The sequence below is a fragment of the Takifugu rubripes genome, chromosome 17 (genome assembly GCF_901000725.2).
Source record: "Takifugu rubripes chromosome 17, fTakRub1.2, whole genome shotgun sequence".
NCBI lineage: Eukaryota > Metazoa > Chordata > Actinopteri > Tetraodontiformes > Tetraodontidae > Takifugu > Takifugu rubripes.
The window spans coordinates 15,434,989-15,461,012 of NC_042301.1; the positions used below are offsets into that span (position 1 = coordinate 15,434,989).

The following is a 26,024-nucleotide window of genomic DNA, read 5'->3' on the forward strand; positions in this document are numbered from 1 at the left end:
AGAAATGGGCTTTGTTTGACTGTTCAAACTATTTTCCACCTTGTTTCTACCCATTCAGTAGTACAGTATGTGGACTTTTGCTGGCTCTGGCACCATGATATCCTGCCAGTAAATTATTCAGTGTGAACTGTTCCTTTCAGGCGGTTCTGGATATGCAGATAAACCATGAATGGTGAAGACTGGATGCGTACAGGAAGCCTGTGCTATCTGCACGTTGCACAGGAAAGTGTCACAGCAGAGCAGCAGTTGTGCAGGAAATAAGTCGCGACAAACGACCTTCACGACATCTAAAATAGGAAGAGATCGCAGATACTGTGCAAGGTTGGTCCCCTGGTTCCTCTTTTTTAAAAACCTTCATTCAAGACCTGGAACACTGCAGCACACAGAGATTCGCTTTGTCTGGTGCGTACTTTTTGATATTTTTAGCCGTGGCAGTGGAAGGTGGAGTCATATTTGTTTGCTGGGCTGTGATCACGCCGTGCGATGCCTTTCAGGGAGCCGCTTCTTTGCTTGTCTTACATCTTTACGACGTTCGCAAGCGGAAGTGTTGTTCAGCGTTTCTACGTTTACCTTCATTATGCATATTTCAGGGTGTGACTGTAAATAACATTACAATCGGTGCTTTCTGCCCCGTTCACAGGCGGACAGAAATGCTGCTGCGAGTGTTTGTTGTGGCTCTGAGTCTCTTGTATCTGTGCGATGACCCCGGGCTGGAGGAATTGGAGGACGTCACTACAATAAACATGCAAGATGGCAAAGAGCTTCGGAGAGACGGAGCTCAGCCGCACCACAAAATGGCACCTGTCATTCAGGAAGTGACTCATCAGCCATGCAGCCATGATGCGAGCGTCTCCAAACCAGAAAAAGGTGGTGATCGAGACAACCTCAAAGAAGGCCAACACGTCCAAACGAATGTGAATCAGGAGACCTCCCGGGCTGTCCAAGCACCAATGAGAGAAGATGTTTCATTAAGTCCGAATCAATCGGGAAGCACAGACGGTTCCCGGCGCCAAAAACATCACGTGACCAGCTCCAAAGAGGCCATTGCTGCTGGGGAATGGGGTGACCTCTGGTGCCTATGGAACACATTCTCCATCCTTTCCATGATTCACATTGTTAGGAAGTACCTCGGAAGAGCTTTTCAACACCAGATTCCGCCCGTCCTGGCGACGCACCCTGCTTGTGAAGTGGCGCTTCCTGACAGCAAGACTCTGCAGCAATTCCATTCCAGATGTATCCGTGGCTTATCTGTAAAGAGGATCTGGGAAATCGCTTTTTTAGAAGGATTCGTGAATGACCTGTTGGAAGTCATGCGCTCCGTCTGCGACAGAAGTGGCGGCGTGGCGATCGAGGGCTTTCAGATGGACAACGTACGGAATATCATCGTCCCCTTTACTCCACTAGAGCCTTATAGATTCCAGTGTTTCCTCCTGAAGGACCAACTCGACATGCAGGTGTGCGGTCAGATCAAACTGGTGGAAACTCTGAGCCGGAGCTGCTGCCACTGTCAGTCGTCTCATGCGGAGGAGGTACTTTGCCTGCTGCACTGGGATGCGAAACGTTCCGACGTTTGCGGCAGCCTCTCCACCAAGGATTCGCTCCTGTCAAAATCACAGGTCACCAAATGGTTTCAGAGCACCATCAAGCAAGCGTGGGAAATCATTTCACACAGATACCAGTTTGAAGTGAACATTGGCTACGTCGACACCCCGGGTGCTCTACGGGTTCGATTTAGATCAGGGAAGGTGGTGAACTTCACAATGAATCCGGTGGTGAAATTCAACACCGACACGTACTTCTTTAGGTCTCACACCACCAGCTGCTCGGACACCATCTGGACATTGTCCCTGGAGGGCTACGAGGAGCGTTTCTTTAAACAGATGACAAGATACCTGCCTGTGAACTCGTGCTTCAATCAAACACTTGAAATTGCACTTTTTCTTCACAGGAGACAGACGTTGCTAACAGGAGGCAGCGAACTCAAAGACTCCCATTTCAAAATGGCCCTCATGCATCTTCTTCTGATCAGAGACCCCTCGCAGTGGGAACCCAGCCATCTAGAACACAGGCTGCGGGATTTACTGGACTTTCTGGACAAAAGCCTGGAGAAGAAAACGCTGCACCATGTCCTTGTCGGCAACCCTTTAATAAGGAAGGTCGCAGAAGTCCCTGCAGAGTTCGTGCAAGCAGATTCTGTGAATCTCTTTCATCCTCTTATGATACACGACTGTCTCCACAGAAACGCTGTGAAGCACTTCCAGGAAATTCTTAGGAACGCGCGCATGCTGGTAGACGATTATGTTCATCTGTGTTCTGGACCCGTGGCACAATAATGTGCGTCTTGTTTCAGTGAGCAGAACGGGACCAACACATGATCAGTAGCACAAGAGATTTTATTTAAAACTGCATTCCAGAAAGGAATTCAGGAATCCATCGGATCATAGATGTGCTCGAAACCTATGTCGAGGCCCACGTCAGAGTTGCTCCAGTCGACCTTCCAAGCGTGGCTCGTGACAATGTCGCTCTTTGAAGCTGTGGAGACGGACATGAGTAGCATGAGGGACTGCGTACCGCAGAGTCTCCAGACCAACTGTTGCATGTATGACAGCAACAACTTCAAATGAAGACACCAGCTGCATATTGTACAGCAAAAGGTAAACATACATCTTAAGATCGTGCCACAAGCAAAGTCGCAGCAAGCGCAGACGGAGTCGTCATCATACAGCTCCTGCCACCTGCAAAGCAAAGACTTTAATAACCGCTTGTCAATTTAGACACGGCCAGTAGATGGCGCCATTGCACGCATCAGCAGCTTACCTTTTCTCCTGCAAATTGTAGGTGCAGGCCTTTTGACTCTCAGTTGCTTTTTCTGGCCCCCAAGATATTTCACAGTGCATAAACAATTTCTGGGAAAGAAGGTGGTGGTGGTGTGTTCAGTTATTTCACATTTTCTGAAAGAGGGGTTGATCAAAAAGTACTCTACCTGCCCAAGTCCAAAGGGTGAGGACATGGAGTCATTAAGAACAACGGTGGGCATGGCAAACTTCTGGACATACTTTGAGTTGCAGGTAAGGAACTTGGACCTCTCGCTCACCATGCTATCCATCATACATCTGTAATCAGACAGTCGGGCCGTCAACCTGAAGTTATCAGGAAATTCAGCCACCTTCAAATTAAATAACTCACCCTCCTTTTTCAATGACATAGTATTTGGGTCCTGAGCCAGGGTTTCTGGAAGTGGTCAGGAAACATTTGTCAATGTACAGCCTTCTCTTTTCCAGTAATGGGGTACCTTCTGCTCTTTTAGCCTCGAATTGCAACATCTTGCCCAGGAGCACTGCGTCATTGTCCTTAATTTCATTCCCATATTCTGTAGGAAGACCACAACCAGGTCTCATTCAGTGTAACTTTGAGGAAGCGAACAAGTGCAGTATGAACACTTTAGTGCAACTTGAGTGGACTAGCCCTTGAAAATGGCTGTAAAACAAGCAAAAAAAACCCACATACCATCTTTAGCAATAAGCTTGAAAACGCAGTGTTTGAGCTGTTTATGGACAGTGCCTCCCTGTACTTTGGGATAGATTCCCACTTTATAAGAATGAAAGAATCTGAAAAGACATTTCATGATTTTGTGAAAATGGCTTCATTTTGTTTTCATTTTCAACATTGTACAAGTGCCATTTTTGCAGAGTCCAAAAATTTAGTGCCAAGATGGTTAAGAAAGACTTACCGAGGATATTTACAGTGGATGTTGATGCGAAATGGCATATCCCTTATAGCTGCACCAAACGGACTGTAACGAAGGGTGGCTCTAACAATAAAATCATCTACATTGCTCTGAAAATGACAGATCAGTTGCAGTGCATCCAAATTGTTGAATATCAATATGAAGATACCTTTACTTACCTGCGTTTCAAATCCACATTTAGCCGTCAGTGGATAGAGGAAGTAGTAATGGTCACCATATATTCCATTAGGACAACAATTGCCCAGCTTCAGATTTGTAAGTACGTTCCTGATCTTAAATATCGATTTTCTGACCCTAACATACATTCTGTCAATATGGCAGCGAACCTCCACAGGTGGTAGTGTACCGCCACCAGTAGGGGGAGCAGTTGTAAAGCCTGAAGCCTGGAGGAGCATTCGCTTCACTGCATCAGGGAGCTCTCTGACACCTTTTTCTGGTTTAAAAGCCTCTTTAGGGTCATTGGATGATGAGACAATCACAGAAATCGGAACACGCCTCGATACCGGTAAAATGCTACTATTTGTGTTAACAGATTTAAGACCAATGGATCGCCCCAGGTCTTTCCTCACCGGGACAGCGTCTCTGTTCCACTCCGCTTCGGGGTCACTTACCACCTGGCCTCTAATCTCTACCTCACTATTAGCAAAACACAGCGTTAGCAACACAAGTCCAACACACAACGACTTCATTTCTAGATCAGCAGCAACACGTTGCTAAAGCTGACCTAGCTACTCGGGCACTGGAGCACAGGTGGCTTCACCTGATTTTGTATGGAGCAATCAGAAGACAATGATCACAGCTGCTGCAAACACCAACTGGACAGCCAATGAGATGGGACCAGCAACAATCACCGCACACAGCTCACGTTGAGATGTTCCGGAAAGCACATCATTGCTTCCTCAAAGATTACCAGTTATAATATGGAAATAAAAGCATTCTGATTTACTTTGTATGATATTTATATGTATTTAGGTAAATCAAGACACAGACACATACATGCAAAACACAGGCCACCTTTTCTGCTTTTTGCTTTCACACTATAATGGGGGAAAAAAGAGCAAGAAATTTGTAAAACTGACAGACAATATTGACATAATACAGTATATACATTTGCAAATTGAAAGGAATAAATTAGTGGAATAAATACTGAAGCAAAATAATTGATAGAAAAATTTAAGAATGAATAAAGTAAACAAGTAGATGCAAGATTCCATTCCTAGTTTTAAGGCCTTTTTGTTTTGTGGACAGGAGATATACTGATCCAGTCAAGTTTTTATTTTTGATAAAGGTGGAATTTGGTTTAACATAAATGAAATGCATGACAATGTATTTATCTTTGTGCTAAATATAAAAGCCAAATATATGTTGGTAGTGCAGACGCAAACGCTTCAAAACAATGTCAAATGTAACTTATGTAACAGCGGTTTAGTGCGGCATCATGCTTCTTTATTTCGGCACAAAGAGCATCAATGGATTCATTCTCTGCTGGACGTATCAAACATTCAGAACAGTTCAGAATTTGCGGGGTTCGTTTTTCCTCTTCTCTGAAGTAGTTTTTTTTTGTCACCATCTGAGGTGAACCAACGCTGATGAGGTAGATTTGGTATCAGAATTCTTGCAAAGTTATCTCTGTTCGCATTTAGCCAATGCGGAAAATATCTATATCTGCAGAAATCAATGAATATTTCCACAACACTAGCTTGTCCTGCGCCCATCATTCCGCCTGTCTTAAGTCCCCTACCTATGACGTAGGACGTATGACAGCACGTCAAATATTTGCGCAGTTTGGCGCATGCGCAAACGTTACCTGAAGGCGATTTTGTTCCGGGTACCGATCGTGCACTGACAGAGCCGTTGTGCTCGGTAACAACATTTATATTGTTCGTTGTCTTTTTAAAAAGAGTAAACTTAAGGGGTGTTTTTATTTGGAAGAACTTCGTTTTCATTGGGAATTAATTTCGTCACTTTTACGGTTTGCCCTTTCTTCCTAGAATGCGGTAGCATATTTGTAACCTAGCTAACAAGCCTAGCTAACAAGCTGACAGCTAGTTATTGCTGTTTGGGTTCTTATGGTGAATATTATGGCGTCATCTTTAAGGTTCTCATTTTTTATTATTTGAAATTAGAAATTAATTTATCTGTCATATTTTTCTCAAGACACATCTTATATAAGTAATCGGTGACTACTTAGTACTTAGCCATTGGTTTAGCTAGCACTACTGTCGGGGATCAACTGGCGTGTCCCTTACTCTTTAAGAGTGCACTTTAGGGGCTTATAAAGCTCTCTGAACCGGATCCAATGCGTGGGATGATGGGGACCCAGAGTAGTCCTGTCAAGAGTTACGATTATCTCTTGAAATTCCTTTTGGTGGGAGACAGTGATGTTGGAAAGGGTGAAATCTTGGATAGTTTGCAGGACGGATCTGCAGAATCTCCATATGCCTACAGCAGCGGTGAGCATCTAATCATCTCTTTATCATGTTGTTTTGCAATAAAACACAAAGGTTAAACCAGCAGCACTGCCCGCCTGTGTGTTACTTCAGGTATTGACTACAAGACGACTACAATTCTGTTAGATGGGAGAAGAGTGAAATTAGAATTATGGTAAGAATTTTGTCACCCAATGTCTGCAGCAACAAACGCTCATATACATGAATGAATGAATTCATCAATGAATGAATTAACAAACTGGATTTGATGTGTGTGCGCCTTCCACAGGGATACATCGGGGCAGGGCAGATTCTGCACTATTTTCAGATCGTACTCCCGTGGAGCTCAAGTCAGTACTTGTATATTACTATTTTCTTTTTCAATTATTATAAAAATACACAGTCACATTATGCATTAATCCCACAGGGCATTCTGCTTGTGTACGACATCACTAATGGCTGGTCATTTGACGGTATTGATCGCTGGATTCGGGAAATCGACGAGGTAATTTCATTCAACACATTTGATGACACATTGTATTAAATTCATTGCAAGTCTTGAGTATACAGTATTCCCTTACTACAACTAGAAATATCTTGGTACTTTATGTCATTTTATTATATCATTTGAAGCGCACTTTCTTCTCTGGGCAAAGCCCTTTACTATAATCTAATTAACTGACTGCTTGCCTGGCATTTGGAGTTTCCAAAGTATGGACAATTTGTCAGGAAACAAAGGTAATAGGGCTAATTGAGGCGTACGCTAGCTTTTCCGACATTGTGACCATTGCAGCACTGTTGGTTGTTTCCTTCAGCACGCCCCAGGTGTTCCCAGGATCTTGGTGGGCAACCGGCTTCATCTTGCTTTCAAGCGGCAGGTGCCAACGGAGCAAGCACGAGCTTACGCAGAAAAGAACAGCATGACCTTCTTCGAGGTCAGCCCGCTGTGCAACTTCAACGTCATTGAGTCTTTCACTGAGCTTTCACGCATTGTGCTGATGAGGCATGGGATGGAGAAATTCTGGAGGCCTAACAGAGGTGAGCTCTTTGATTTCTGTTTTTCTTTTTATATCGTGCCTCTCTAACCAAATATTTCATGCACTATGTACAGAAATGTTACTAAAATGTATCTTCTTAAATGTTAATTGTGCTTCCTTTCTATTGAATTCATAGTGTTCAGTCTTCAAGACCTTTGCTGCCGTTCAATCGTCTCCTGCACGCCGGTGCACCTGATTGATAAGCTGCCCCTCCCCGTGGCCATAAAGTCACACCTCAAGTCGTTCTCCATGGCCAATGGCATGAACGCCGTCATGATGCACGGCCGCTCCTACTCCGTGGCCAACAGTGCGGCCTCGGGCAGCGGCGGGAGCAAAGCCAACAGCCTTAAGCGTTCAAAGTCTTTCAGGCCTCCGCCGAGTCCTCCAAAGAACTCTTCATCGTCCTCTAAGAGGAACTGTAAGATATCATAGCAGAGGTGTGGACCACTGGCTGCCTCCCTATGGGCTAAGCGTTCCCCCAAGAGGTCACATGGGGCGAAGAAGAGCATCAAGAGCCAGCTACAGTCAGCAAAAATGGCTTCAGCCTTGGACCTTTGATCTTTTGAGAATCGTCTTGGTTTGGTGTCTGTTCTCTTTGCTTGCCGGTGCCATCTTGTGGAAGTGTGTGTACCCATGCTCTCGACGGAGTCTCGCTGCGTTGGAGCCGAACAAGGCGTCCTTTGGAGCCAACAGTTGTGAATCGAAGATTATCGCTCGTCTGTCAACACTACAAATGAGTGCGTAACCTGTCCCTGCTGTGGACCCTATCAATGTCTGGAGTTGTAAATATTCTGTTGTGTTAGTGGTGGACTGTGTTTGGAAGTTGTGCACGGAGATGAGCTTTTTAGTGCTTGTTCTGTCCTGAATGTTGGTGGAGACCTGCTTTTGGTGTACAGCTCCAGTGTCTGACGCTCTACACCCTCATAATTTATTATTTAACAAAAAAAAATAGGAAAAGAGGGGCTAACCAGTACAGTTTAAGGATTTAATTCACTGAAAGATTGAGACCTGCATCTTCTGTGCACGTGAGCAGCAAACTTGTTCTGCTCCTCCCCCTAAATTCTTGCTTCTTCCCTCCTTTTTAAAATGTCCTTTGACTTTTTCTTTTGCCGCTTTTAACTAAAATCTAACAGCATCACTTGTAATGTTCGCATTAACGAGCATCTCCTGTCGTGCATGATCATTTTAAAGCTGTTACCTGGCTGTGAACGACCATTTGCCATGTCTGGTCCAGAGGGTTTTCTCCCTGAAAGTGCTGCTTTTTTAAGTATATAATTCTGGGAATTGTGGGCATTGACAGGACGAGAGTTTTAATTGTTTTGTTTTTTTAAATGAATATTTTCTGTATATGCTCTGTATTTATGAATGTAAACCTGTACATCTGCTTCTTCTCTGTGGACGTATGGTAAGAAACCGAGGTGGAACGTCGTCTGTGATTAATCATTACGTTGAGGGTTATTTTCAGACCGAGTGCCAATACATTTGCTGCTAAGGTTCTCTCGTTTTTAATTACCGGGTTGTTTACAGCATTAATTAAATGTATTAATAATGAAAGTATCAGCCCAGAGGTATTTTGAGCATTCGTTTGAACCCATCGTCCCACCTCTGTGACGGTTTCCAACATTCCCATTGACTTAAAGTCTGTACCAGGGCTGAAAACATCTGGCTCATGTGTTTGCTGTTTGTGTGTATGGAGAGCAATATGCTAACAAAACTAAGAACAATGGAAGCACTATCTAAAAACCTTTGATACAGACGTGGTCGGGGGTGAAATATATGATTTTGCGAAAATGAACAGTTTAAAATAAAGATCTCAATACACTGACAGTGTTGAACACTAATTAGTTCCATTCATACGTTTATACTGATGAGGAACGATGAGAATGGTTTATCCCTTTGTTTTGTCCTGGGCTGCAGGTCCGAGTGTAATAAAACCCGGTGGGAGGAGGCGGTTCGATGGAGGGAGGGGTTGATTCGAGTTACTTCTCTCTCGGTATTGGCCAGTTTTTTTGGATATTGGGGACAACTCCGCCACTCGTGAATGCAGCGCGGTCAAAAGTCAGCCAAAGGTCGCCGGGTCAGTCCCCATGAAAAGATGAGGGGTGCAACTTCTCACCACCCCCGAGCTGCCCCGGGACAAAGATGAGGCGCTTTCCGCCTTCCCACCTGACCGTGGCATCTCTGAGCCCCGTGTGAATGAGGGACGGTGATAAATTGAACCATGTCTAGACAAGAAGCACGTAAACAGCGTGTTCTGCTAGACGGGTTGACGAGCGTCCGCGGTCTCACGTTTCTCCTCGGATTAGTTTCATTACGCATTTCGTCCCCGTTTCCCTGAAGCGTATCCATAAAGTTGAAATGCTTCTCCCAAAGCCCCAAACATTCCATTACCTTATTTAAGAACAACACCTCTATAAATCGTGTCTGGCCGCATTTTACGCTGGATTTCTCACCGGAATGTGCAGCTTGTTGGTGCGCACGCTGGCTGGGACGGATCGCCAACACGGCCCCACATTTTCTTTGATGTTTTTACAATGTTTGTCCAGTTGCTGAGCGCAATGTGCTGCTCCATAAGACTTTCAGACGCTGGACGAGCGTGGGGGCGGTCACAAAGGGCTGCCCTTTCCACCTCCATTCACACTTTGGAAGGCTGGTGTTCCTCTTTCCTCCCCTCTGTGCGGCAGCGATCATTTATTTCGCCTTTTCGAGGACATCGAGCGGATTGAAAGTTCGGCCGACGTTCCAAGAGTTATGTTGTGCTTTTCCAGGTGTACGCTTGCGCAAATACTTACTCGCTTTGAGCGCTCTTTGGAGGGCAGGTTTCCTTTGTGTCGTTCAGCAGATGCTGAAGTAACTCGTTTTGGTCCAGAGTATAACTAGAATTCTTCCTTTTTTGGCACAGTTTTCTGAGACAATTCTGGATATAAAACCCTAAGAGAGGAATGGGTTTGCCTGGTGGGAGACTCATGCCAAACAGCAAATATGTAAGATATCCCTCAACAGCTTCTCAAGTGTCGGCGCATAGCGCGTGAAGGTTGGCACCATGCACCCAGCGCAGTGGATACGTGCGTATTTCTTCATACTCTTCATTAACGATTTGCCGGAACTTTCTTTGTGTGCAAGTGTGGCCGCATCCAAGGTCGAACACGAAGGATTTTGTCCCAATAAGCTCAACTCTAACTTGTGGGTTGACGCGCAAAGCACTTGCGAGAAGGAATGCAACGTAGATGAGGTGTTGTTGATGCTCTTTATTGCTTCACGGTTTTCGTTTCTTTTGAATTTGTCGCCCTAAATGTTGTTTGTGTGGCTTTGTCTGCCCAGGATTGTGCCGATTTTGAAAAATGTTGCACCAACGTGTGCGGCCTCAACAGCTGTGTGGCCGCGCGTTTCCCCGACGGTGCCGCTGCTCTGCCAGACGGGCAGAGCGGCGGAAATGGAAGCGATGCCCATTCTTCCGTGGCTACCTGTGAAGGTTTCGTCTGCAGCCAGCAGGGGGCGGTGTGCGACATCTGGGACGGGCAGCCCATCTGCAAGTGCCAGGATCGGTGCGAAAAAGAGCCCAACTTCACCTGTGCGTCAGACGGCCTGACCTACTTTAACCGCTGCTACATGGATGCAGAGGCGTGCATTCGCGGAGTGACCTTAACTGTGATCACCTGCCGCTTCTACCTGGCTGGGCCGCCCACCAGTCCGCTGCCTCAGGACACCACTGCAAACCCAACTCCAACAAGCTCCCTGGAGGACCCGATGCCCCCCACGCTGTACTCCAACCCTCATCACCAGTCCATCTACGTGGGAGGCACAGTCAGCTTCCACTGCGATATTGTCGGAGTCCCCAGGCCGGATGTAACGTGGGAGAAACAGAGCGAGCTGCGCGAACGCTTGGTGATGAGGCCCGATCAGATGTACGGCAACGTGGTCATCACCAACATCGGTCAGCTTGTTGTTTATAACGCCCAAGTTTGGGATACAGGCATATACACCTGCATTGCGCGGAATTCCGTGGGAGTGCTCCGCGCAGACTACCCGCTGTCGGTGATCCGCCGTGGTGAGGATGATTTTTCCGAAGATCCCGAGCTGCCCATGGGGCGGCCATTCTCACCGGCAGACTGCCTGGCTGAGGTAGACCAGAGGGCGTGCAGCGGGGAGCGCCACGTGGACTGGTATTACGACAGCAGCCTGGGCTCCTGCATGGCCTTCAGCAATGGGGGGTGTGACGACAGCCGTAACCGATTTGAAACGTACGAGGAGTGCAAGGCCTCCTGTCAGAGGGAGGGGATGGGAATCTGCTCCCTGCCTGCAGTGCAGGGGCCCTGCAAAGCTTGGGAAGCGCGTTGGGCCTGGAATTCTGTCATGAAAGAATGCCAAGCCTTTGCCTATGGTGGATGTCATGGCAATGCCAACAGTTTCCACACTAAAAAAGAGTGCGAGGCAAACTGTCCACAACCCAAAAGGAAGCCCTGCAAGACCTGTCGGGTGAAGGGGAAGATGATTCCGAGCTTGTGCCGGAGTGACTTTGCAATTGTGGGGCGGCTCACAGAGCTGGTGGAGGACCTGGACTCTGGGCTGGCCCGGTTCAGCTTAGACGAGGTGCTGAAAGATGAAAAAATGGGCCTGACGTTCTTCAATACCAAACACCTGGAGGTGACGATTGCCAAAATAGACTGGAGCTGTCCCTGTCCCAACGTCACGGTGGAGGAGAACCCCCTGCTGGTGATGGGCGTGGTGCAGGACGGGATGGCCATCATTCAGTCCGACAGCTACGTGAGAACCATAACGGAGCGCAGAATCAAAAGGCTGCGTGATGTTGTGAATAAAAAGACCTGCAAGGCCTTGTAAAACACCTCAGCACTAAGAACAACGCTGTACATATTCATCAAAACACTGTTTGTACTATAATATATAATAGTTCCAAAATTTGCTTTTTGAATATGACAAAATATACTTTATGGTTTCATATTCATAGACGACAGATATCAGAATAGCAGCTACGCAAGCTTTAGTTCTGTCCTTGTTTATGAAGTTAATGTCATACTTTACCCTTTATAGGAATTATTTTTGTAGTTTTTTATGGTTTGAATTTCTTATAACTGATTTCATGTTCTAATGTATAGACACTTCACTTTGCAAAGCACTTATGCTTAGTTTTGCTGATAGCCTGCAAAAATAAAGAAGCAATTAAAAGAACGGCAAAAAAACCCCAACCCACACAGACGAGTGTATTAATCATTTTAATCAAGTGTGCGACACATTATCAGAGAATCGTTAAAAGTGCATTTAACATTGATTGTTAATGTGAGCAATGTGTTGGACTTTTGGCAACAACTCTGAGCTTAAGTTTAAGTTAAGGCATCTTATCCAACCCACACCACCACCAGTAAACACGTCATACCAAACTCTCCTTCCGGAACAGAAGACACTTGTTATTTGCTGGCATGTCGATCTGCCAAAAGAAAACATTCCAAATCACATTTATGAGAAAATATTACAGAAATTTTGCAGGATGCTAAAATCGGCTTACTATTTTCTCCATGAACAAGCCGTGCTTCTGCGATATTGCGCTGAGGAGGGAGATGTCCCTGAGTCCCCATTCTGGATTCCTGAGTAAAAAATGTATTGTTAATATAGTGGATGACAGAAAAATGGAGAAACTGTCTGTTTTACCTCTGCCGCAAACTGTAATCGAAGTCAATGTTACTCTGGGGGGTGATATGACCATTTACTGCGTAGGGCTGAGGAGATAACACATTGGGTCATATATGTGGCAGGGATTTATAAGAATAAGAACAGGTTTTATTTCCTCTCACCCCATACGTCAGGAGAAGACCTTGAGGTTTTAACACAGCTCCAGCCCCCTTGAATAAACCCTGCAAAGTTGGCATTGTCACAGTATCTCAAGATAGTATTTCTTTTCTCCTGTTATTCTAATATAATGAGATGGTGTTTAGAGAACTCAAACAGAGCCTGGTTGATTGCAGTGATAAGTCACGTGGTTGAATAGGTCATGTGACCAATTCACCCTGACCAGGCAGTCTGTTTATAGACGATGAGCTTTATGCAAGGATGGTTAAAAGAATTAAAGTGGCACGGTAGAAAATACCCTCATTATAGTCCTGACTACATCCAGGTAGGATAACCATTAACCATTTAATCCAATTAAATTTTAGGATCACAGGCGTCACAAGGCCTCCTGATCAGACAGCCTGACACCATTATTATGAGGCTTCACTATTGTTAAGTGGGAACTTTCTGGGTTCTAATGTTGAGTTTAGGCCTTGAACAATACCTCTGTGCAAGCAAACGGAGAAATGTGGATCATGTTGATGTTGACTACGAGATCGAGGCTCTGTGGCTGGATCCCTCCCCAGTACTGATAGGGCAGAGAAGCGTCCAGGTGGATGACGGGCTTCACATTGCGCAGTTGGTAGTGAGCTCTGTACGCTTCTATACTGAGAATGGGAACAAAAGACATTATTGTCGATGCAAGCACGTCCAATATTACACCCAGTTTAGCACTACGGTGTTTCTGCCCCATTATCTGACTCAAGTGACTACACGGAGCCTAAAAATCTATACTCTATTAATATGACATATTATCGGAGAGCATCAGATTATTTACCTGGCCATAGACTGTTGGTCATATTCTGACGGCTGCCAGATTATATTCGGCAAGGCCTGAGCAAAGTGTGTGACATGTTGCCCGGTGCCGGAGGAGATCTCCAGAGCCTGCAGGTATCTCTCTGTGTTTACGCTGGCCCGGAGCACCGCCAAGATGGGCTCCTTGTTCCTCTCCGCGGCGGCGGCGTTAAGCATCGTCTTGATAAACGTTATTATCGTGGAGCTATGCGGCACAGCGGACAAAATCCACTCCAACACAACCGAGAAACGTCAGTCCAGAATCACACCACGCCACCCACGAATGTTTTTGGGCTTTTTTTTTTTTCTGGACTCAATAGAAGCACTTCCTGATTGTACCACGTGACCAAAACAACAACCAATAGGAATCCTGGGCGCCGCAGCAGGTTTGTATTATACGAATCAACTGTTGACGATCAGTAATTTAGGAAGTTTCACTGAGATGAGAAATGAGAAATGATGAGCATTGCTTTGTAATCAAATAGTCTTTTATTTTATGTCTTATTAACATTCATAAATATATAAAAAAGACAAAATGTCATTTTTAACATGTAGACACATTGAAAGGTTACATTTAAAAAACAAGGATCACATTTTCATAGGAAACAAAGTGGAAACCGTGTACTAAACTATATTTGTGCAAATATAAAGGTAATATTGAAATACCTTGACATAAAATGTATATAAAGGTATCTTCAAAAACGATGAAAAACAAGTTGTCAGTGAGATGAAGAATAAACAGAATAGCAGTATTATGTGCTTCTTTTGATGTGCAACAGCTTTTAAGCAGTTGTGAGAGGTTTGTCTTTTTGCAGGTCATCTGAATGTTTGGCATTTTGGCGTTGATTATTTCCAATGTTGAACATTGTTTGTGGTAAATCTGGGCAGTTTTTTCCAAGGGCTGGATTCAGACAAAGGGAGGTTTGATTGTTACTTAGAGCTTCCAGATTGGTAACTGTTGCGGCCACAGAATCACTGAAGATGGTGTCTGAGAAAACAGAGTTGAACGAGTCAAAAAGTGACTCTTGCACCGGGGGTTTGTGGCAGTCTGAGGAAACAACCACTGCCGGGTCTCTGGGAGGTTTTTCTGGAGGCTCTAGTTGACATTTATTGGCGTCTGTTCTTCCAGGTTGCCGCTGACTGGCTCCCTCCTCCCAAATACTTTCCTTTTGCGAACACTGGATGGAGGATTGGTCCTCTTTAACTGTCACCCTACAGTCGCTGTTTACACTGGCGCGCCGAGACGACCCCTCTGCCGTGGAAATGACACTGCTGGCTCGGCGTAAAATCTTGGGTGATTTGGGTCGCTTTGTTCTGCCGTCTTTTTCCAGAGGGGTGGAGAAGCAGTTGAGGCAGCCGGACATTGATGATGACTTACCTTGAACATAGAGCACTGTGACAGGTGATAAAACTGAAGCTCTAGATTCAGCTTTGCTCGAACTTAAAGCAATGTCTGGGTTTTCCTTGCTTGTATCAGTTGAATCTGAAGAGCAACGTGTCACTTTCCTTCTTGACCCCCTTCGGATGCTCTTTGTACCCCGTGCTAGCCAGAAGTCTTGAGATGGCACGGTATCTTTCTGCTTTGGTGCACATACAGACTGACCGCTGGAGGTGAATTCCTCCTCCTTTTGTTGATGATGCAGCTTGCGTGAATGTTGTGGGGTGGAGGAGTCGCTAGGTGGATTGCAGAAGGAGGTGGAGGAACGTAATGGAGGCTGCTGCACTGGGCTGCTGCCATTGGACCAAGGCTCATTTTCCAAGCTCAGACTGAACTCACCGCTGCTTTCACTTTGGGCTCGACTCTGGATGCCTGAAAGGACATTGAAAAGCTTTAACATAATATTCTTAATGACCAACAGGGGGCAACCCGGTCCTTTCTAAAACAGCTGTTTGCCCCAGTGGTCATCACAGAGATTATATGAAACAAGGTCATGTGTGCAATCTGATGGATTTAGTCTAAAGCCTGAGCTGGTAATACATCTGTATGCTTGGTAAATCCTCTAAATGAGTATCTGCAGGGGTTTACCATGGTTTTGCAGCTCTTCGTTGTCCTCAAATCCAGATGGCACAGCACTGTCATCTGAATCCTTGTCTGCAGGATATAAAATAAAGAAGACTAAATACCTGTACACTAGTGAGAGGTCTGATGTCTACTTAAATCCAGAGAAGAATCTTTGTTCTGATGTCTTTGCCTTCTACACTACAGCGGTCCATGGATCTACCTGCCAACCAAAGCTCTAAAACCTCCTGAAGGGTGTCGGTGGTGTTGATGGTTGTGGTGGGGGTGTCAGGGGGTAGCATGCCGGGATGATTAGGATGAAGTGTAGACAAAATGGATGTAGTGAGGGATGAGTTCAATGTCGTCCTCTTGTCCTCCACATCATCAGCCACTGAGCTGCCCACCCAACGCTCCTGCTTTTCCTCCACTGGGGCCGATGGGTACACCAGGCTGCTCAAGGCTGTATCATTAGACCATGGAATGGCAGAAGAAATTAGTGGATGAGGGATTAGGGAAATAATGTTTTTTTTCCCCCACAATAATAAATGAAGATGGTGATTTAAAAGTATTGTATATGTAGTAGGCTTGCCTTTTATTAATACTGTTAAGTATAAGTTAGCTACAAAATCTTGCTGGAAACAATTTTTCACAACCAATGACCTGATTTAACTCAGCTTTAACTCTTGTGAAATTAGTTTTGGTTCTTTTTGTTTCTCCAGAGATTTGACAAAAGTGGGAGGCACCGGGCATTAATTAAATAGAAAATACGCTGTAACATTAAAAGAATGAATATAATTTGACCTTGCGTGTCTGTTGTTTGAAACAGTTCAGTACCCATCAAGGTAAAGTCTGTAAAGTTGAAGACTTTTAAATGATCAGATGGAAAAACTTCTGCATTTCTTTTTGACCTCATCTGACAAAACCATCTCAGTGTGCAAGAGAAGATGGGGAAATGGTAGAGTCACTTATTTTCTAAAGTCAGCGGTGAAATGAAACCTAAGATGAAGTTAAACGATGCACTACTTCTTTCTTACACGTGGAACGGCGGAAGAGGGACTTGACTTTGTCTCTGTGCTTCAGCTTGTTCCTTGTGTGCTGAAACTTTTTCAGTGTGTCTGGTTACCAGTCACACGTGAGGTGGAAGAAAAACAGATGGATGCAAGTCAAGAGAGATGGAGAGGGGTGAGATGCATCGGGGGAAAGGGTAGGAAAGAGAAGACGTAACATGGGAAAGAAGGAAAAAGGTAAAAAAAAATGAGGAGAAACACAGGGAAAATATACAGTATGAGTAGTATACACACATGAAGAACTCCCAATAACCACACTCAGATTTAAACACACACAACATACTGTAGCACTTGTTTTTACCATATATCTCAATATTTTATGCGAATGAACTTTCTAAATCTCGCTGCGCTTCAGAACAACCTCTGTCCTGGTCTGTACTCGAGGCTAAAGGTCGTACTCACAGTCGGTATGTGCGGGTGAGATGGTGTCACCCGCTGAGGTGGATGAGGAGCCTCCGGAGCCATCTGAACTGATGCAGGAGCTGCTGTCGGGGCAGAAATGGTGCGACTGAGCAGTGTCAGAAGGTGGGCGCGGGCCCGCTTGTTCGGGATCCTGTTCACGACTGCTGGATTTCATCAGTTTCTTTAGTTTTAGCGTTATCCAGTTTCCTCGTCTGTGGGAGGAAAGAAAGAAAACACAATGAAAAACAACTAAAAATGATGTTCAGGCAATAATACCTTCTATTATTCCATCTTCCAAGCCCAGAAACGTGTTTCTGCCTGTGTAACTTGAGTCACACACATCTTACCTGCGAGGAACTGACGGCTCATAAAACCTATACTGGTCCATTATCTTTTCCTCCAGCTTTTCTTTCTGCCTTCTTAAATCATGAAGCTTGTCACTAAAGAAGAAGAGCAGCCTGTGAAGCAGATGTCTACAGTGGACACATCTGTTTGTTTAAGCCATTAGCATTTCCTCCTTACATGTACTGTCGCTCCTCGACGTGAAACAGATCCTTGCTCTCCATGGTCTGCTCCAGCAGGGTTCGGTTCTGCAGCATCAGCGTGTCGATCTGGACAAGCAGGTGGCGATTCTCCTCCTCCAGGTTGCCCTTTAGCTGACTCAGCAACTGAGCATCATGCAGATGTAGAGTTTTGTTCATCGCCATGGAAATGCAGCACATCAATATAAACAGACCTGCCTTATTTCAGTACCTCACACTGGTTGCTGAGTTTGGTGTAGCTGATGTCCAGCTGCTGAAACTCCTTCTTCAGTTTGTTAAAGTCGGCCTCCAACCACGTGTGCTCCAGCTTGACCTCGTTCAGCTGACTCTTGAGCTGCTTGTGATCTGTTGTCAGCAGCTCGTTGTCGTTAAGAAGCTGACGGTATGTTTGATTCAGCCTTGCGACAAAACAAACAAACCAAAAACAACATGATTGTCGGATGTCTGTGGTGGTTTATGGTTGAATGATCCAGCAGCTGCGCATCTCCTCACCAGTCCTTTTCATCCCGGAGCCTGCAGCATTCTGCTGCGGTGCCCTTGTGTTGCTCCTTCTCCAGAGCCATTCTCATCTGCTCTTCCTTCAAGGCTCTCTCCAGGTCCTCTAACTTGGCCCGCTGTTGCAGCAGACTATTGTGCCTATAGATATACCACATGAGCCCACGTGCAAAGATCTCACACACTTTAGCCCACCTTCGCTCCCTTACCTGTCCTGTAGCGTCCGATGCTCCAGCTCCAATGTTCTGTGTGCATTTTTCAGACAGCCATGTTTGCCCATCAGGGCCTCGTACTCCATTTCCTGTCTGTCATGCAGAGCTGCGAGGCGCTCGTGATCCCTCGAAAGCTGCTCGTGAGCACAGCGCAGCTCTTCTCGTTCCCTTATGGCGCTGTCCCGTTCGTTCTCCGTCCCCGACTGTTGTTGCTGCAATTGTGCATTCTGGGCCATCAGAGAAGCACTCTGGGAATTCAGGGTGGATTTTTCTACCTAGAAGAAGAAAGTGGAACCCAGTTATGGGAACTCATTTAATCTGGGATGCATGCAAAGGCGGGAATAAACAGTCTCAGTGAGGTGAAACGTGCGCTGTGTGGATGTTGCATTGGCACCTGCAGGTTGGCATTGTGCGTCTGCAGGGTTGTGTTGTTCTCCTGCAGGGACACAGCCTGCCTCTGCAGAGCGAGGATCTGAGCCTGCTGACTGCCAGTCTGACTCTCCAGCTGCTTCAGCTGTGCCTGAATAGCCTGGCGCTCTGCCTCCAGAGTTGCGTTCTACAGGAGAGAAGAAGAAGAAACAATGGCGAAGATTTTATCTGCAAGCTGAACAAACAAAGAGTTGAATCTAGTGTGATCTTAAATCACTGCAGACATTTAGAAATTGACGAAGAAAGAACACTGACATTTCTCTCCACTTGAATGAGATGATCTTTGAGCTTCAGAAGTTCCTTGGTGGCCTCTTGGCTTTCACGCAGCCATTCAGTCATCACTCTGCCAGTGTCTCCAGGAGGAGTGGAACAGGATGCCGTCAGCTCCTCCTGCCTCTGACTCAGAGCCTCGTAGCTCAGTTTCACCTGTGTGCAGGTCAGACTTGAGCTTCACTTTGATGAACATCCATGTCTCCATCCCCATGGTAAATTTCTGACTTACGGTGCTGAGCTCCTGGCGCAGCTGTTGGTTCAGCTTAGAGGATTCCTGCAGATGAGCCTCCAGGGCGGCCATCTTGTCTTCTTTAATCCGAAGTGATTTTTTAAGAGACAGCTCCAACTCCGACTCCAGCATCTTGAACCTACTGCGTCGACATTGGGAAGCTCTTCTGAATCATGGTTTGCTTTTCGAATAGCAATTCCCACTGTGACGACTGTACGTACCTGCTGTCTTGTGCCTCCTGTTCAGCCTGAACACTCTCTTGGCTCAGAACCTTCATTTCCAATTCATGGACCAGCCTTTCCAGTTCATTGTCTCTCTGTTGCATTCTTAGCTTCTCGTTCACCAGATCCTGAAGATGAAGAGCATCCTGGGGTTACACTTTGTTATCACTCAATCGTTTATTCTTTTTTAATTTCTTCACCCACATCTCTGAGAGTTGCTAAGGTCCTCTGGTCGATAGCAGCTTGTTTGCTCAGCTCTCTATTGTCAGCCTCCAAGCCTTTGACCCTCTCTGCGGTCTCTCTTAACGCCTCCACCTCCTTTACAAGAAAGCGCATCTCCCGTTCCAGGCCAGCCATGCAGATGTTGCTGCTCTCCAAGCTGGCCTCCTGGATTTCAATCTGCAACAGTGCAATGTGGAAGGGTTCTATTCAAGAATGGTAAATGTCTTTTGCACATTCATCTTTAAGAACAGGCGGTTCCACCTGTTGCCTCAACCGTCGATTCTCCTTCTCCAGCTGCCTCTTGTCCCTCTCCAAGGCTGTGATTTCCTGCTCCTGGCTCTGCTTCTCCACCTCTAGCTGCTCCAGACGCCAGGTAGAAAGGCGAAGCTCCTCCAAAGTGGCCTGCAAACTTTGGTTCTCTGTCTCCAGCTCCCGTACCTCCACCTCTAGGCATTGGACCTTACGTTCTACAAAGAAAAAAATGTTTTTTTTGGTGTGTGTGTGTATGTATGTATATAAGTATATGTATATATACTTTACTAGAACTACATAATGTACCAGAGTTATCAAGAGCCGACTGTAGATGCTGGTTGACTGTATCCAAGGCCCTACACTTGGCTTCCAGCCGTTGTGACTGTTTAATGAAGTATGATGAACGCTTGGACTGATGGGTCAAATCGTGGCTGGTGATGCTCTCACGTGACTCAAAACAGAGCTTGTTTGGATCATTATCAAAGTCTTCCAGCTCAGACACCAGGTCCTCTGGCTGACTTTCTTCCCGAAGGTCTGGGCCTTTTATGAAGTGACTCAGCACCTCCTTGGTTTCTCCTTGGTGGAGCTGTTGGCTACTTGCATCTTCATTTATCATCTGTTGTGCCTGTAGACAGCGTTGGAACGTCTTCTGCTTGCAGGAGGTGCTGCTGTTTTTACATACGACCTGGTGATGCTCCAGCTGCTGACTGTACTTCAGCTGTGAGCTGCTTCTTAAAGGGTCAGCCTGGAGTTCCTCTATGGTGCTTAAAAGACGCTGGTTCTCCTTCTCCAACCACAGCATCCGACTGTGGGTGCTCTGACTCACCTCCTCGCTCAGAGACTGCTGGCCTTTGGCACAAACATACAGATTCAATAAGTGAAGGAGGTAAGGATGCAGGACAGACAGCAACTTGTAAGTATTTACTAGTTGCTGTTTGAATTCAACATCAGCTCGTTACATATCTGCAGAAGCAGCAAAAGGCTCGCATCCTCACTCTCAGCTATTAAGGCCGTGATATGGGTACTGATTAGCTGTTACCTGGAGAGTTCTCTGTGGTCTTTGAAAGCTGTTCCAACTCCCAGCCCAGCAGCTGGGACTCCTCCATGCTCCTCCTCTGGGCCAAACACAGAGCCAGGTTCTCCCCCATCAACTCCTCAATGCGCCTCTGATCTGCTTCTCTCTCCTAATAGATGACAGAAAAAAACAAAGAACTGTTAAGCTCAATTTACCACTTGGCATCACACCTGCACATGTGATGGACACCTCTTCTATATCATGGATGCGGGCCGTCAGTAGCAGACTGTGCTTCTCCAGTTGATGGATTTTGTCTGAGCGCGCTCTCCATCCTGCCAGTTGGTCCTCCAGCACCTCTTTGGTCTCCTGCAACACCCTGTTGTCCTCCTTTAACTCCTAAATATATGTATGAAAAAACCATTTATTGTTTATTTATTTGGGGTTGTTAGATTCCCAGTAACACAGTCAGTCATTTGAAGATACCCCAGTAAAGGCCTGACCTCTACTTTTGCCTTGTAGAACTCTATCTTGTGCAGTTGCTCCCTGTAGCGTCCCACTTCACTCTCCAGCTTGTCCGCTTTGACGGCTCTCTCTCTCAGGGCGTCGAGCTCGTCACGGTAGGTGCGAGCTGCTCGGGCTTCCACAAGAAGCTGGGAGTTCTGGAGAAGGTAGAACTCTGGTGTTTTTTCTGACTGGCTTTTTTTTACCCTCCTTCTGTCTGATTAACAGTGGCTGCAAAATGTTGCAAGCTGATATCTCCAGACAAATCTATGTCAGCTTTATAGACTGTTCATCAGAGCTCAGTTTTTACTGCCATTAAGAGCTGCAGGGTGTGGAATAATCTGAGTAATCTGCAGCGAGGTCAGGAGGTCATGTTGTGTGTCACCATCTGAAGGAACTACGGTCTCTCTTTTTATTCTTCTAACCTCCTGCTGAAGCCTCTTCAGCTCCGTCTCCGTGTTTTCCAGCTCGTGTCTGCAGTCCAGCATTTGCTCGCTCTTTTCCTCTCTGAGAAGACAGAGACAGCAGGCACCTTTGGTTACTGCCTGAATCTGGTATTGTGTTCAGTGTTTAAACACGAGAAAGGAACCAACACTTTAGAGGCTCTAGATTCCATATGATCTCAACATGAAACGTCCTCGGTGGAGCCACTGCAGCATCAGCTCTACTTTCTACGTGACGCTTTAAGTGATATTGTGTTTGCTCAGAGAAAACAGTAGGTGAATTGAAGGCCGCCGGCATCAGAGAGGAAATGACAGGAGAGAGCAGATGAAAGGGTTAATGCCCGAGCGAGGGCATGGATGAGTTTACTGTATCCTCGGAAATTCAAAGCCAATGAGGCAATGTGGGTCAGTGATGTTACAGCCAGTAATGTGGGCCAGACTCCCCAGGGCATGCATGCATCTATCTATCTATCTATCTATCCATCTATCCATCCATCCATCCATCCATCCATCCATCCATCCATCCATCCATCCATCCATCCATCCATCCATCCATCCATCCCATCCATCCATCCATCCATCCATCCATCCATCCATCCATCCACATGAGACAGTAAGAATTCAGGTTGGTAGGAGAAGCTAATATAATAAAAATACTGGACTTTTAGAGCCAATAAATTATTATTGTCAACATTATTTAATGTGTTTTCCATACTAAATTGTCTTAAATAATGTGTTTCCATTATTTGTATGCCAGAAAGAGAAATAATAAAAGAACTAGAAATGTTAATTCAAAAGAACTGAAAACGGGTTGTTGATGAAATGGGTGAAAGAAGAACTCGTATTTAATACTGGGTTTCTTTTCGTCTTCTGGGCTCTTTCAGCTGGAACAACAGAAACACATTTGTTTCCACAGACATATAAGCGACTGAATGTTGCCAGTAAGAGCAGTTCTGGGACCACTCACAGCTCTTGTCTCAGTCCTCTGATTTTGGCCTTAGAATCAGCGAGCTCCACCACCAAGTGTTGCTGTGTCCCCGCCTGCTGCTGCTGCTGGACATGTCCAGGGAAGCTGCCAGACTGTGGACTATCGTCTACTCCGATCAAGCCCTCCTTCTCCTGCATGAGCTCCGCTATAGTCTGCAAGGAGATGTCTTATTTTTGAGCACAAGAATATATTTGATGCAAAGAAAAGCGAAGTACCTCGAAATGAGAGTCCCTCTGGTCCAGCAGATGCTGGAGGTGCGCGGCCAGGTTTCTTGCCAACGCTTCGACCTCATTTGGGTTCACTTCATTGGAGTCCAACCACTGCAGGTCCAAGATGTTCTCCTGACTGTGAGTGAGCTGATAAACACGATGGGGTGTTGTCAGGCTTGCAACGTTGCCCACGTACTAGAAATGTAAATAGTAATAGATGTGTCCTAAAATAGTCGCCACCTCCTGAATATGCACAGCTATGGCCGCCTTCGTGTCAAAATCCAAGGTCTGGATCCTCTCGATATACTCCTCTTTCTTCTCACACTGACCGTATGAAAGCAAGTTAGACGCTGTTTTCTGCACGTGCGATGTTGCCTTGTCAGCATTTACCTGGACAGCGCATCCCAGCAGCAGCAGCAACACTTTCTTTAATTCCTCCAGACTTTGTTCTGTGTAAAGAGAAAAATCAGGGGTGACTTTCACAACTGAAACTCGTCCGAACGATGTAGCAGACACGACCGCTGACACGCCATCCAGCTGAGTGGGTGCAATGAATTTGGGTCAGCACTTGCCAAAGTCTTGACATGGCAGCTGAGAGAACGAGACAAAGCAGCCCGCAGGACGCTTTGACTTCCCTTTAAGAACACGTACCGCAGTAAGGAGACCTGCCGAGCAGCAGCACGTTGGGAGAGGGGATCACGATTAATTGTTTGAGAGTATCCTGCAAAAGAGAGAGAAATGGGAGGGAGTGAGTGAGGGATGGCTCCAGACGGGGGAATAGGAGCAGGTTTTTATCCCAGACCGAAGCAGGGACAGAGCTCAACACTTGTTGGGACCTGAGCCAAAGAGCTTGAATGGACGGGGACGTATGTATGTGCGGCACATAGCAGCTGCTCTGAAACGCAGCCAAAGAATAGACCAGTGTCCTGAATGTCAGACCCGGTTTCCATGGTGAAAGAGGGAAAACCACCAAAACTGCAGCCGCCTGTCAGGACACAGGTGACACTCTTTCATGCATGTCACTCATTTGTTTGACTGTCATGTGACCATTCTCTCCCAGCACCACACTGACTGTTATTGGAGGAGCTTTGACACCATTCAGGGCTCCTCTCTAACTGTCTTTAGACATTCTGACACAAAGTCCTGCCCATAAATCTGCGTCTCTTGTGCCGATTACGCAGATATGAACACGGCTGATATTTAGGGCACGGGACTTAAGAAGAACGAGTTGATCCGCAGGGATAGAAGCGCTGCCAGCTCCGGAGCGAGGTTGAAATATCCCAACTGAATGTTCAGCGAGAGCCGGGCAGCTGCCTCAGCAGAGCCATTAGGGAACCCAGTCACCGTGAGACCAGTCTCACCTGGTAGTACGTCTTAATCTGCTGCACAAGAAGGCTCAAATTCTGGATCCTCTGGTTCGGATCACTGCTCACTTTGTTGACGCCCTGAGGTGAAGCCGAGGGATCTCTGATGGGACACAGGAATGGTGATTTAGACTGTATACAACTTACATTACATCATAAAGGTTCATGAGTGGCGTTGCTATTGTTATTTCCCAAACGAGAGGGGGGCAGAGGGGCGGGTGCTGCAGAGCGCGTCACATTTTCCCCCCTGTCTCCTCTCTGTCCCGTTTCTGTGCCTCCTCTTCCTCCCTGCCCATCTGTGCTGCTGAACACCAACGACTAGCTTCTAATCCTAGAGGGTCTCCCAATCCAGGAGATTATCCCGCCTCTTTCCCTCCCCTCCCCTCGACACGGCATTGTTTCGCATTCAGATCTGGTTTTTGTGACCCGGGGGGGATAAGTGGGATGAATGGATGCCATGGACTAGACAGCGTTATCCACAAGTGCACTGGGTCATTGCAGTTGTTGTTGTTGTTGTTTTGTTTTTTTAAAAGAATACAGTTAATACGTACAAAGTGTAGTGTTGTTTCATCCTAAAAGGCTGATGTGGCAGGGGTGTTTGACAGGTTCCAGAGTGACAGCTGACCGTGACGGAGTGTTTATTAAGGGTGAGGGGTGATTCTCTCTGACCATAAGGCGCCCAAATCATAATCTTTTAAGTGGCATCTTGACAGTGCAGTAATGTTCCCCATGGCCTAATCCAGCACTCTTTTTATGACCATGTGAATCCACCCTTGACAAAACTGGAGCAAACTCACATTTGCATCATTATGTCCTTCAGCAGGATTCCGTCCAGCAGGTCGGAGAAGTCCAAGTGGGCGCCCCCGTCTGCTGGCATGAATGTCTTCACCTGTGAGACAGACGTGTTGGGATCGACGCCTCAAATGTTTGGAAATTGAAGAATGCTGTAAGGAAATGAAAAGTTCTTTAGCGCCACTTACCCAGGTGACGAGTGGGCTCAGCATGAACTGGTCCACACAGGGCAGAAAAAGTCCAGGTTCCATCACTGCCAAGGTTCCAGGGTAGTCAGTCCTAACAGCTGATTCAGTTAGCAACATGCTAACATGCTGGAGTCACTATGATCCATTCAGATTGGTTTAAAGTTGTGGACGCTGTCCAGTTCGTTCACTTTGTGTCGCCCACAACAATCCCAGCAAAACCAACAGATCCACTTAAAACAGCATAAACGTGGATCCCAACAACTCAGCCACACGACATCCTTGGTCCTCAGCTGCAAAGGCATCTGCCGGCAGTCCCCGTTTATAACCTCCC

The 26,024-nt window shown here is 46.2% G+C and overlaps 6 protein-coding genes across 9 annotated transcripts; 3 read left to right on the forward strand and 3 right to left on the reverse strand.

Moving 5' to 3' along the window:
* The first annotated feature begins 137 nt into the window (after positions 1-137).
* Positions 138-4,122, forward strand: LOC101063374 (inositol 1,4,5-trisphosphate receptor-interacting protein). 2 transcript variants are annotated; one of them, XM_003972555.3, is made up of 2 exons: positions 138-321; positions 641-4,122. In XM_003972555.3, exons 1-2 carry the CDS (start codon positions 170-172, stop codon positions 2,331-2,333), a joined length of 1,845 nt encoding a protein of 614 aa, XP_003972604.3. In that variant the 5' UTR covers positions 138-169; the 3' UTR covers positions 2,334-4,122. The 2 variants fall into 2 exon arrangements, with proteins under 2 accessions (XP_003972604.3, XP_029707298.1); XM_029851438.1 differs by having other exon boundaries at positions 139-402; positions 641-2,752.
* zp3c (zona pellucida glycoprotein 3c) lies at positions 2,375-4,523 on the reverse strand. Its single transcript, XM_011613037.2, has 8 exons — positions 3,907-4,523; positions 3,731-3,837; positions 3,508-3,608; positions 3,187-3,370; positions 2,984-3,113; positions 2,818-2,906; positions 2,665-2,735; positions 2,375-2,532 (listed from the first exon to the last, which is right to left on the reverse strand). Exons 1-8 carry the CDS (start codon positions 4,435-4,437, stop codon positions 2,423-2,425), a joined length of 1,323 nt encoding a protein of 440 aa, XP_011611339.1. The 5' UTR covers positions 4,438-4,523; the 3' UTR covers positions 2,375-2,422.
* Positions 4,524-5,529: 1,006 nt separating this feature from the next.
* LOC101068261 (ras-related protein Rab-40C-like) lies at positions 5,530-9,039 on the forward strand. The gene is made up of 6 exons (XM_003972492.3): positions 5,530-6,201; positions 6,292-6,352; positions 6,467-6,527; positions 6,605-6,682; positions 6,993-7,215; positions 7,351-9,039. The coding sequence occupies exons 1-6, from the start codon at positions 6,048-6,050 to the stop codon at positions 7,644-7,646; spliced, it is 873 nt and encodes a 290-aa protein (XP_003972541.2). The 5' UTR covers positions 5,530-6,047; the 3' UTR covers positions 7,647-9,039.
* Positions 9,040-9,490: 451 nt separating this feature from the next.
* wfikkn1 (WAP, follistatin/kazal, immunoglobulin, kunitz and netrin domain containing 1) lies at positions 9,491-12,431 on the forward strand. The gene is made up of 3 exons (XM_003972554.3): positions 9,491-9,984; positions 10,117-10,446; positions 10,536-12,431. The coding sequence occupies exons 2-3, from the start codon at positions 10,258-10,260 to the stop codon at positions 12,051-12,053; spliced, it is 1,707 nt and encodes a 568-aa protein (XP_003972603.2). The 5' UTR covers positions 9,491-9,984; positions 10,117-10,257; the 3' UTR covers positions 12,054-12,431.
* Position 12,432: 1 nt separating this feature from the next.
* Positions 12,433-14,185, reverse strand: mettl26 (methyltransferase like 26). The gene is made up of 6 exons (XM_003972491.3): positions 13,834-14,185; positions 13,501-13,663; positions 13,022-13,081; positions 12,879-12,946; positions 12,736-12,814; positions 12,433-12,657 (listed from the first exon to the last, which is right to left on the reverse strand). The coding sequence occupies exons 1-6, from the start codon at positions 14,025-14,027 to the stop codon at positions 12,601-12,603; spliced, it is 621 nt and encodes a 206-aa protein (XP_003972540.1). The 5' UTR covers positions 14,028-14,185; the 3' UTR covers positions 12,433-12,600.
* A 174-nt stretch (positions 14,186-14,359) lies between these two features.
* ccdc88aa (coiled-coil domain containing 88Aa) lies at positions 14,360-25,981 on the reverse strand. Of its 3 annotated transcripts, XM_011613075.2 has the most exons (29): positions 25,694-25,981; positions 25,511-25,602; positions 24,711-24,816; positions 24,001-24,070; positions 23,740-23,798; positions 23,590-23,673; positions 23,356-23,496; positions 23,120-23,292; positions 22,135-22,216; positions 21,709-21,867; positions 21,458-21,604; positions 21,233-21,377; positions 20,500-21,042; positions 20,203-20,408; positions 19,924-20,118; positions 19,720-19,847; positions 19,499-19,637; positions 19,252-19,422; positions 18,962-19,123; positions 18,565-18,842; positions 18,353-18,496; positions 18,072-18,258; positions 17,841-17,986; positions 17,666-17,758; positions 17,319-17,530; positions 16,884-16,964; positions 16,073-16,309; positions 15,877-15,942; positions 14,360-15,660 (listed from the first exon to the last, which is right to left on the reverse strand). In XM_011613075.2, the coding sequence occupies exons 1-29, from the start codon at positions 25,808-25,810 to the stop codon at positions 14,633-14,635; spliced, it is 5,391 nt and encodes a 1,796-aa protein (XP_011611377.2). In that variant the 5' UTR covers positions 25,811-25,981; the 3' UTR covers positions 14,360-14,632. The 3 variants fall into 3 exon arrangements, with proteins under 3 accessions (XP_011611377.2, XP_029707296.1, XP_029707297.1); XM_029851436.1 differs by lacking the exon at positions 16,073-16,309 and having other exon boundaries at positions 19,499-19,640; XM_029851437.1 differs by lacking the exons at positions 16,073-16,309; positions 16,884-16,964 and having other exon boundaries at positions 19,499-19,640.
* Positions 25,982-26,024: the final 43 nt, after the last annotated feature.

Coding starts and splice junctions, on each gene's coding strand:
- LOC101063374 (XM_029851438.1), top strand. CDS start 170: ATGGTGAAGACTGGATGCGTACAGGAAGCCTGTGCTATCTGCACGTTG. Junction 403..640: donor ACAGAGATTCGCTTTGTCTG/GTGCGTACTTTT, acceptor CCCCGTTCACAG/GCGGACAGAAATGCTGCTGC.
- zp3c (XM_011613037.2), bottom strand. CDS start 4,437: ATGAAGTCGTTGTGTGTTGGACTTGTGTTGCTAACGCTGTGTTTTGCT. Junction 2,907..2,983: donor CACCCTTTGGACTTGGGCAG/GTAGAGTACTTT, acceptor CTTCTTTCCCAG/AAATTGTTTATGCACTGTGA. Junction 2,533..2,664: donor TTGTGGCACGATCTTAAGAT/GTATGTTTACCT, acceptor CCGTCTCCACAG/CTTCAAAGAGCGACATTGTC.
- LOC101068261 (XM_003972492.3), top strand. CDS start 6,048: ATGCGTGGGATGATGGGGACCCAGAGTAGTCCTGTCAAGAGTTACGAT. Junction 6,528..6,604: donor CGTACTCCCGTGGAGCTCAA/GTCAGTACTTGT, acceptor TTAATCCCACAG/GGCATTCTGCTTGTGTACGA. Junction 7,216..7,350: donor ATTCTGGAGGCCTAACAGAG/GTGAGCTCTTTG, acceptor TTGAATTCATAG/TGTTCAGTCTTCAAGACCTT.
- wfikkn1 (XM_003972554.3), top strand. CDS start 10,258: ATGCACCCAGCGCAGTGGATACGTGCGTATTTCTTCATACTCTTCATT. Junction 10,447..10,535: donor AGGAATGCAACGTAGATGAG/GTGTTGTTGATG, acceptor TTGTCTGCCCAG/GATTGTGCCGATTTTGAAAA.
- mettl26 (XM_003972491.3), bottom strand. CDS start 14,027: ATGCTTAACGCCGCCGCCGCGGAGAGGAACAAGGAGCCCATCTTGGCG. Junction 13,082..13,500: donor CTCCGTTTGCTTGCACAGAG/GTATTGTTCAAG, acceptor CCAACTTTGCAG/GGTTTATTCAAGGGGGCTGG. Junction 12,947..13,021: donor GTCTTCTCCTGACGTATGGG/GTGAGAGGAAAT, acceptor TTATCTCCTCAG/CCCTACGCAGTAAATGGTCA.
- ccdc88aa (XM_011613075.2), bottom strand. CDS start 25,810: ATGTTGCTAACTGAATCAGCTGTTAGGACTGACTACCCTGGAACCTTG. Junction 25,603..25,693: donor TGAGCCCACTCGTCACCTGG/GTAAGTGGCGCT, acceptor TCTGTCTCACAG/GTGAAGACATTCATGCCAGC. Junction 17,531..17,665: donor GAGCCGTCAGTTCCTCGCAG/GTAAGATGTGTG, acceptor TTCCTCCCACAG/ACGAGGAAACTGGATAACGC.